Here is a 10,958-nt window from a genome sequence, read left to right on the forward strand (position 1 = left end):
CAGGCAGATGAGAGATGGGTGATTCTCAGGGTCTGTGGGCATTGTCCATTGAAATTAGCTCTCTTGCAGACCTCTCTCCAACCCCCTTGGGGTTGTGTCCCTAGAAGGGAGACGTGAATAGGAATAACTATAACTAGGGCCTGTTCCTGGCAACATCCACAGTATGTTCGGTGGAGGTGCAAGCTCCAGCTGCCAGGATCCGGGGCTTTAAACTCAGACTAGAGATAGCAAGCACTATAGGAGAATATAACCCCACCAAAGGCCACAGACAATTGCGGGACAGGTGTTTTGCCCAACACAGCAGTCATTTACAGAGTGGACCCTCTCCTTGAATCCTCCAGAGGGAGCCCCAGGTATACCACATTCTACTTCCCCCAAGTTCCGTTAACAGGGCCTTCCACAAAGACACAAACTCCAGCTGCTCTCAAGCTGTATGCATCTTGGACAAATGCTGTCTGTAGTCATAGGACTGCTAAATGACCTTAGGTGCCACAGATGGCAGAGGGGCTTGGGTGCTCTGCTGTCTGCTCCTGGCTCCCTGGTTGATTTCTACCAGTGTGGTATGGGCCCTGACCAGAACTTATCTGCTCCTCCGGTGCTCAGCTACAAGTCTCTGCTACTTAGAATCCTGTTGTTCTCCAAAGAAGAGCCCCTCTGTTTTCTACCCCGGATTTGTGTGCTTCCTCTCTAGTGCTATTGCTGGTACTAGGACCCCTGGTAGGGAGTGAGCCTTTCAGTCTCCAAAAAAGATTCCATATGGCTGTCCCTCCAGTCTTAGGCTGCAGTGCCCGGGTAGCCTTCCAGGTGAAGTTATGTTATCATTTTCCCTAACCTCTCCAACATTTTCTGACACTATTCCTTGTGAAAATGCAGGTCCTTCAGTTGCCTAGTCTTTTCCAGGAGAGAGAGAGAGAGAGAGAGAGAGAGAGAGAGAGAGAGAGAGAGAGGGAGGGAGGGAGGGAGGGAGGGAGAGTGTCTGTGTGTGTGTGTAGTTTTGTCATATCTGCAGGAAGGAGAGATCCTGGAATCTTGAATCTAAAAAACCATCTTGCTGTTTAATATACTATTTGTATCTGTCACTAAGCTAGATCCTGAAGGGTACAAACATAAGGCACATACACTTAAGCAGCTTCCAGTCCAGTATAAAAGCCAAGCTTATTCATTCAATTCTACAGACACATACTTAGCACCTACTAGGTCTAAGAAGTCATGTTGGAAACTAAGATCAGTTGAAGAAGTCTGAACATGCAACAAGCTTACAGTCCAGCAGGGAAGATTTACATCGATCAGTGTCAAAAGAGGCTAAATTCCAATAGGATCTTAACACAGAAGATTAAGTGATTCTGAGAGAAAACAAACCATTTAAAAGCAGCCACTCTCTGGGTGCTCGTGATGCTGAGACACTGTGCTAAGAGTTTCCACTATAACAATCCCATTAACCTTCAAAAGAACCCTCTTATCCAGATACTTTTCTTCCCCCATCTCTTTTGTAAAACGGGGAAAGCAGCAGCAAGCTCAGTGTCACACAGCTAACACATGGGAGTCCAGGGTTCAACACAAATTATCACTGCTGTCCATGTGCTTAACCATTGCTCAATATCAATTTCTCATCTAAGTGGAGTCTTAAATAATAATTTTATTGAGATAAAACTTAGATACCACACAATTCCTGCACATAAAATGTACCATTCAAAGGTTTTTACTATATTCACAGACTTGTACATCACAATTGATTTGAAAATTTTTTCCATCACTCCAGAAAGAAAGCCTCTACTCTTTCAATAGTTATTCCTGATTGCCCCCAGTCTTAAGCAACCACTGATTTATTTAGGTCTAGGTCTTTACAGATTTCCTTGATCTTAGACTTTTCATATAAAGGAAGTCATACAAAATGGATCTTTTGTGACTTGTTTCCTTTACTCACCATAATATTTTCAAAATTCCTCCCCAGTGAGGTGTTTGAGAAGAAGCTTACTGGTAAATAGCTCCAGAAGGATTTTTTAAGGCATGGATGCAAGCAAGGGGAGGAAAGGGTCAAGATAAGATAACCCAAGAAGGCAGTCTGAGGCAAGACAGAGTAAGAGAACTCAGTTGAACTTCTCCCCCAACAACCACGCTCTGGCCTTAGCAAAGGCATTACAGGACAACAGTGAAGGGCAGAGGTCGACTTGGCAAAGGCAGTTATCACTTCCTTGTTAACCTTTGCCATGAAGGAATTGAACTGATTGTGATTATATCACCTTACTTCTTTACTGAATGCTGTCTTTTCCCATTTCTCTCTTGGCTTTTTCAAGTATTCCAGGAACTGACAACACACTAAAGCCAGGGAGAAAGAGATGCACTTTTCCTTCCTCAGATTAGTTGACCAATCAACACTTCTCTCCTCCAAATCTGGGCTGAGTCACTCTTAGGAAACAATGGGACAAGGTACAGACATAAGAGTAGCTATGTACTTTTTGAGCAATTAGAAAATTAAGAACATGACCTGAGAATACCATACAAGCATGTGCCCTTCTGCTTTGAAGCAGGGTGGAATGGTTACTATGGACGCCCCATCTTTATGTGTTCAAAAAGAAAACACAAACATCCTAAAGTCTGGGCTTGACAGCTTTGTTGCTCTCACAGAGAAATCACCCTTTTGGGAGCAACCCATCTAAAAACAGCAGTAAGAATTATAACAGAAACACAATAGAAAATGAAATAGCATCCAGGTAGCCAATATTATTTATAAGTCAGCTTTAGTGGTCAGTGCTTTTCATGTCAGGTAGATGCCATGGAAAAAGAAAAAGTTGGAGTCATAAAAAATATAATCTGTTATAGGACAGGGAGAGGGGCAGCCCAAACCCCGCAAACCTGCCTATTCTAAATGGGTTCTGCCATCCGCCGCATCAACACAAAACATAGGAGACTTTAATGGGAAGGAACTTTAATACAACTAGGAAACAATACAGGAAAGGCAAAGAGTCTAGTTTCTAAATGAAGCACCCAAAGTTACCCGTCCCCTCGTGGGTAAAAGTCCATCCATATGGGAATGGCGCAGAGCAAGGCCCCAAAGCCTGCCACAAGTCTAAAGCATCTTCCATTGGGGACCCACAGAAAAGGGTCAGAAACAAGCAGACAAGCCCGGAAGGAAAAGAGCAAAATCAACATCAAGATAAAAGCTGCCATTGTCACCTCCCCATGGGTCTCACCCACATCTGTGTCACCCAGTCCACGACCAAAAGACAAGCTCAGTTTCTTCACGTGTCTCTAGGCTCCATGTGCCTCCTCCAGGTCTCCTGGCTCCATCCTGCTTCCTTCCTCAGTCTCTTCTGCAGCTTCTCCTCTTCCTGCTCAGCTCCACCCTCCCTTGGGAGGGGCAGGGAACCTCCCCCTTTCCTGGGGACCACCCTGTTACAATATCATTATAGTTATTGTTTAAAAGGCAACACAAAAGTTATAACATGTTCAAATCCATCAAATATGAATGGATTTGAAGCAACTAAATACAGTCTTCCTGTAAGTGGCTGCACTGGCTTGGTTGTCTAAAATGTAGGTTGAGTTTCAGAACCGTTCGTTCATCTTCTGCTTTACATTTCCCTGGGTTGAAAGACTTCAGCATAAAGTACTCTGGACTTCATTAGTCCAGATGGTCATTCTGTCTCCAAAAGTATGTTTATCTTCTTAAATAAAATTAGCAGTGAAAATTAAAGCATTAACATAGAAAATGCAAATGTAGGGAGAAGACAGTAGGACAAATTACTAGGGAGATCTGTGTGAATAGGCTGCTTTTACCAAAGTGACTTTCTGAAAAAATCTCGTGTTGCCTTTGGCTTCTTCCTGACAAGATTCCGAGATTTGCCTGTTTTTGAGTTAGCACTAGTCATAAATAATTTTTTCTTCTTTGTGCTTGAATTTACTCCTCTCATTTAAGCATCTCATCAACATCTACTAACTCCCTTATGAGAAGACTCTGAAAAGGATTTCTTCTTGCTGTATCTTCTTGGGTTCATAAAAAATATATAAACTATATTCATAAAAAATATAAACTATAAATAAACTAGAATTGCTTATTTTCAGTGTTCAGAAATGCTTCTCGAGAGACCTTGGGCACCACTGCAATATCTCTTGACAGATAGCCCCCACCCTCTAAGCACTGAGATGGTCCAGCTGGTATGCCCAGATGCCACCCTAATTCTATGATGGGGTGAGTCCCACTCTGTTATTTACTGAGCAGAAGCTATCAGGAGTGGTCAAAGGGGCTACAGATGAAAAACACAGACATTTCTAGCAGTGAGAAAATTCCCAGAGTTTAGAAAAGGTTGGCTAGGGAGAAAGATCATCTCACTCAGCAAAGTCAAGTGCCTTATTACCCCATAGGAATGGTGGGTTCGTCAGATTCTCATCCTGAAGATGTAATATATTTGAGAATGCACTTAGTTTCCTAAATTCCAAATTTCTCAAATCAAACTAAACTTTTGGTGAGCATATAATACCTTTCTCTCCACTGCCTCATCAAATGAATCTTTTAGAGACTCACTTGGTTGGACAAAGTAGTAACATCTTTATTCTTATTCTTAGAGTATTCTCTAAGTGTTCTTTATTCTTAGAGGATTCAAAAACGCTAAGGACACTCATGTGTGAAAAAATTTGGTCTTAAGTTTGTATACTATTTAGTTCTCCTTCTACCCAAGCTGCTTTTTAATTCCAATTTTTCCCTCTTAAAATCACATTAGAAATGTGACTTTTACATACCCCTGTCCTTTTTCTTCCTGACATAGTCAACATATATTTGCTTACTGAATACAAGAAATTAATGACTGAAAGAATGATTAAATGGATATAAATGAGTTCATTAAAATATCCAGCAGAGATGCTATAGAGATCAGATTATATGCTGGGATCCCTGTATCATGCCCTCTTGCCTATAACTCTGCAGCAACTCACATATGAGGAAGAATGGACTTCCTTGACCCTTGACTTTGGGTGGGGTTATCTGATTTATTTCAGCCAGTGGGATGTGAAAAGAGAGGCAGAAACTTAAAACGTGTTTGCCTGCTTGAATGTGCACTCTGGAGCCTCTGCCATGCCAATGAGAAGCACATGGCCCAGCAGCCCCCTTACCAGGAAGGTTAAGGGTCTGTGACAACCTGGACCTAGTGTGCAGTTTGGAGTCCGGCTCCTTCCCCCTCAGCGCAGGCTACGTCATTCTCCTGTATGTGCTGCCAGTTCCTTCCCCCTAGAGCACAAGCTTAGCCTAGATCTGCCAAGCCACAAACACGTGGGTAGCCATGATTTGGGGGATATTTTCTTTCATAGCACTGTTATGGCAATAACTAATAGAAGGATAACTATAAAACAATTAGAATAGGTTCCTATGACACCGAAAGCCATTTTCTAGACTGGTTTATGATTTTACTCCTTCTACAAGTTCCAGTTATTCCTTTTAAAAAAAAAAAAGTCACAAATTCCTTCATCTCCCACACATTTGAGAGGGTTTGGGTTTTTTGCTATTAATAGTGTTTACACATCAGTGAATGATTTGTATATTGTGATAATCATTCAAAGGTACTACATCTACACCTTCACACACACACACACACACACACACACACACACACACAGAGTCTACCTGGAAGAAAGTCAATCACATACATCCATAAGAGGTGCTCAAAATATGTTCAATGCTGTGTGCAAATATTTATAGGTGTGTATATGAAAGACGTGATCAGAGGTTAGCTGAGAGAACCCAAAAGCCAAAAAAATGGTTCTCATTTTATAGGGTATTAAACCTTTTAAAAACATTTAATGTATTGATTTTTAAATTATTGATTAAAAATATGTTCAATTGAATAAAAAGCATTTTCTTTTCTAAAATAAGGCACTAACAAAAAAGAGAAAAAGAGAAAAAATTGAGAGGTAAAATAGGGAAATCAGAAGATGACTGACCTATAAACAAATTAATATATATTTTCAAACAAACCAATTTACTATTCCTTTCATCTTATTTCTCCAGATGTTTTTTGACTTCCTCAGGAACTCTGATGGACTCATTTTTGTTAACTATAGCAGCAGCTGGTTTTAGTCCTAATTCCTTTGCCACCAAGATTAAATCCTTTCCTTAGCGGGAAAGTTTCTTCACTTGCTTTCTCTCCTCCCCACAGGGGCTTCTATGCAGAAAATGACACATGTGAACACTGCAGCTCTTCTTGCAAGACATGTGAAGGAAATGCCACCAACTGCCACTCATGTGCAGAAGGCCTTGTCCTGGAGCAGGGAATGTGCCAGAAAACGTGCTCCAAGAGGCATGTGGCCATGGAGGGGGTGTGCAAGCCATGTCCGGAGATGTGTGAGGATTGCATCCATGAGAAAATATGCAAAGGTACCTGGGAGCATCTCAGGAGACAGGGGGCGCCACTGAGCCACCCCTGCGTGTGACCAACTCTCTAAAGGTGGGGTATCCAGAACTAGGGGAGCAGTCTCCCTAGTTCACTTAAGTTTCATCTACCTCTGTGCACATCACTGAGGAAAGTAAAGGCAAGAAAGTCCTTTCCATTATGAATTCTGTAAGTTAAGGCAGACCAGGGCCCTTTTTACATGATTTCTTCCACACACGTACTTTAGAACATAGAGCACAGGTATGCCAAGCTCTACCTCAGGCTCTAGAGATATAGACAAGAACCCCCCAAAACAAGGAAGTATTCAGATTCCGAGGTGATGCTATCAAAAAGGCAAGACCATGTTTAAAAGATAACCAGTCCAGGAGGGCAACCTACTCTCTCCCTGCAAGATTTGCAGTGTATCAGAACATTTCTCTAGTAACCAGTCCGAAAGCCAAACAATAACCCTGTAACAACTGGCACCAAGTGTCCAGGGTTTATTACTCCATCGAACATGTTCCCCAATCTCACCATCACCAATCGGGGCATACCTGAAGCTACTCTTTTTTTTTTTTCCCCCTATTACACAGCTTTTTCCACCACTCTACTTTAAATCTGTCAAGCACATGTGATGGTGGCTGACACCCTTAATAAATAGATGTATAGACTTTTCTTATTGAGAGAGAGAGAAAGAGACAGAGCGACCACAGTTCCTATCTTTTTGAGTACAAAATCTTATGAGAGTCTGATATGAAGCAATGAGCTCAACGGTAGCTGGAGAATTGCAACTGTTAGAAAAGACAAAAAAGAAAAATTGAGATAACTGTAATAAGAGACTCTGACAAATGTACTCTGGCTAGGGATTATTTTCTCTGGAATTTTCTCCCAAAAGAGACTGTCCCATTTTCTCTCCAGAATAATACTTTTAAGTATGTGTCTATTCCAAAAAATTCTCTTGGTATGACCTAAAATTTTTGCTAGGATTCCTCTCAAAATAAACCCACAAGGTAGGTTTATTCATACTAACCCGTCAGTGAGTGACAAATTAATTAATCCAAGAATTCCTAAACTTATTTCTGTATTAACCGGAGCAGCAGGTACTCAATACAATTTTCAAAACTGTTTTTGTTTTTTTTTTTTTTTTAAAGATTTACTTATTTTATTTATACAAGCACTGGGTACAGTCAGAAGCGCAGGAGGGTGAGAGAATTCACCAGAGCCAGAGCGAGGAGCAGAGAAGGCAGAAGGACCGAAGTACACTGCTGAGGGGAGCAGCGGGTGGCAGGAGAGGTCTGCGCGCCATGTGGGACCCTCCTCCGGTGGCCGGGGAGCAGCCGGGGATCGAACCGGCGCTGCAGAGGCTGCGGCAGCTTCACAACCCAGCGCTCAACTGCTGCGCCACCGGGAAGGCCCAATTTTCTCAAAACTGTTAATCATTTCCCAGTTTTTGGAATACTTCCAGCTGCAACTTTTTGCACCTCCTGGGGGCAGATCATCTCAGGACAAAAAGCCAGCATTATCTCAAGTCAAGATTTGTAGTCTCCTCTCCCAAGTAGGGCCTGTGAGAGCTGCAGGAAGTACCCAGGCAGGCCAGGGATGGGGCCGATGTGCTCTGAGGTCAAATGAGCCAAAGGGTAGGGGTTAGACTAGCAAAAGAAAAGAATCCTTTTCTCCTGTCCCCTGGGGGGTAACTTGCTGCTCTCCCCTCCCCGCAGAGTGCATGCCTGACACCTTCCTGCATGAAGGCACGTGCCTTCAGTCCTGTCCCAAGAAGTTCTACAAAGACGCAGGCCACTGTGTCCGCTGCCACCAAGACTGTCTAGAGTGCAGCGGCCCGTCAGCAGAGGACTGCAGCAGCTGTGCTATGTGGTTGCTGTCGTATCTCTACCACGGGCGGTGTTTGGCAGCGTGTCCAGCAGGAACTTACCATGAAAGGTGGACTGATGACTGCAAAGGTAAAGACCTCCTGGCACATGGCCAAGTGGAATATCCCAGGGAGCCCCGTGGGTTTTGGGTTTCTGCTGAGACAAAGCAGGTTCTGGGGATTGCGCGGGTCTCGTCTGACCCGAGAGCTGTCACCCTACCCCTTTCCCTGATGCTCAAGCATATTTAGAGTCTGCTCTAATTTATCATTTATTTTTTAAATGAATTGTTTGTAAGTTTTGATCCCTAACTTCTATTGGCAATGAATCACACTGTGCCTCCTCAGGACAGCAGCTGACCGAAAAGGATTCTCTTGTGAGGATTTGTAACAGAGATAATGAGCCTTCAAAATTCACCCCAAATGGAAGATTTTCCTTAAAACGTTAAGCCTCTGCAGGTTTATAGCGGCATAAACAAAGCTGTGCTGTGGAGGATTTTCTCTGTCTGTCCTTCCCTTTATCATGCAACCTGAAGCTCCTTCCTTCCCTCTCCCTTCCCTTCACCTGCTCCTGCCCCGGGTCCCCAATCCCACCTTTCACTCAGCACTTCAATCCCTGTACCTTCGAGAGATGATCTGTTTTTATTCCTGCCTCTTTATATTTTAAGTTTGTATGAATTTTTGCCTACTTTCAGCAAGAAACAGAAAAATTAACACCATTGCCCTTTGCTAGAGAAATTCTCCATCAAATGAGGAAAGCATTTTGAGGAAGGGACTTTCCTTTTATTCCCCCCCCCATTTAATTGAGATGTCCTTTACATAACACTGAGTAAGTTTAAGGGATGTGTGGTGACGGATACATCTGTGTATCACTAAATGATGATCACAGTAAATTTAGCTAACACGTCCATCACTCCACGAAGTTACTTGTTTGGTAAGAATATTTAAAATTTACTTTCTTAGCAACTTTTAGTATATTATACAGTATTGTTGACTATATAGTCAAAGCATTCATTCCGATAGGCAGCCAGTATTTTACCTCTAATTTTCCATGAAACAAACACTACTGGATTCCAGAGGCCAGAGCCTTAAACCATAGTGAGAGTTTGAAGGTAAACTCAGGTTGCAAGAGAAAGCTTGGACCAGCTGCATTCTAGAACATACTTAGAGAAACATTTTTGGTAAGATCGGAAGATAGATTTTACTCCTGAAAGCAATCTGCTCTAGCTTTATGATCTGGATAAACTTTTTTTGTGTGTTTTATGTTTCCCCTGGCTTGAAAGAACATGGACTTGGAGACGGGCGGCTGTGCCTGCATGGCAGAAGGGGTACACCTGAGTTATGCGACACTCATCCAATGAGTGATCATTAGGAACCTACTATGTGCTGTGTGCTCGTTCAGGCCCAGGGAACAGCAGGGGACAATACAGACAGAAACCCTGCCCTCATGGAGCTTACATCCTACTGGGGGAAGATAAGTCAAAAGGAAAAAATCAGTCAGGGAAGGAGGACAGGCAGTTAGGTAGGACAGAATTGAAATTCCAGAGAAGGCATCCTGGAAGACAGGAAGAAACAGGGAATAAAGGGCGCATATATCCGAGAAAAGAGAATTCTAGGCAGAGGGAATGGCAATGGTTAAAACCCTGAAGTGGGAATGAGTTGCTCTTATTATTAGTCTAACAAATACATATGGAGAGCCTATTGCATACCAGACCCTCTCACAGGCACTGTGCGTTCATAAATGAATACAAAAGACACCCTTTTTGCCTAGAGGTAATTATGTCTTGACATAACCTCAAGGTTTTCTGGGAGGTGTGGAAAGACCACAGAAGATATGATGGCAAAAGATCACGAACTAGTGTGGAGAGCTGTTTATTTTTTGTTGTAATTTGGGCAATTACAATTTCACTAATATTCCTGAAGTGGGTTGTTGCGCTTCAGTCTGTACTATGAGTGGCCATTTTTTCCTCATTTTGCAACATGAATGCTCAACCCTGGAACCCCTTCCCCAACTCATGGTCCCATACCTGTGGACAGTGCTCTAGAAATCTCTGGAGGAAGGTGAAAGGAATGTAAACACACTTCCCAGGGGAAGTAACTCCCTGAAGGGGTACCCCAGCCACCTCTCACCCTGTCTGCCGCCCTTCTGCCTCCAGATTGCCATGAGTCCTGCCAGACCTGCTCGAAGGCTGACACCTGCCAGACCTGTCAGAAAGGCCTGACGATGAACAGCCATGGGGAGTGCGTGCCTCACAAGGAATGTACCGTCTCTGAGTACTGGCATGAGTCTCTGGGGTGCCAGCCCTGTCACTCTAAGTGCTTCCGCTGCAGGGGGCCTGCTGAGGACCAGTGTCACAGCTGCCCGAAGGAGAACCTTCTTCTCAGTAAGTAACTTTTCCTCTGAAGAGGGCTTTGTTTTTCCCACTACCTGGGAAAATACCTTGCATGCTTTCTGGTACCCAGCAGATTTTCTTCATTTTTTTACTTTGTATTTGGAAAAATTTGAAACCTACAGAAAAAAATGCAAGAACTAGAAGTGTACAAGAACACAGCTTGTGCCCCTCTACCCACCTCACCCACCAGTCTTCTTTCACCCCATGTGCTTTCTCACCTGCTTGCTGTTGCTTGCTCACCCTCATTGTATGTGCAGACATGATGCACAATAGATCTTTCTCTGACCCACTCGAGTACACATTGCATATAACATGGCCCCTTTGTCACAAACTCTGGTATATATT

General features: G+C 43.1%; 1 protein-coding gene across 1 annotated transcript; it reads left to right on the plus strand.

Moving 5' to 3' along the window:
• Window positions 1–6,143: 6,143 nt before the first annotated feature.
• LOC119253863 (proprotein convertase subtilisin/kexin type 5-like) lies at window positions 6,144–10,604 on the plus strand (the record flags this gene model as incomplete). The annotated part of the gene is made up of 3 exons (XM_037521119.1): window positions 6,144–6,361; window positions 8,075–8,314; window positions 10,377–10,604. Coding segments are annotated over 3 exons (686 nt in total), but the record flags the coding sequence as incomplete, so codon positions are not given.
• Between the last annotated feature and the right edge of the window lie 354 nt (window positions 10,605–10,958).

The sequence above is a fragment of the Talpa occidentalis genome, unplaced genomic scaffold (genome assembly GCF_014898055.3).
Source record: "Talpa occidentalis isolate TD23 unplaced genomic scaffold, MPIMG_talOcc4v2.1 talOcc4.2151, whole genome shotgun sequence".
NCBI classification, from domain to species: Eukaryota; Metazoa; Chordata; class Mammalia; order Eulipotyphla; family Talpidae; genus Talpa; species Talpa occidentalis.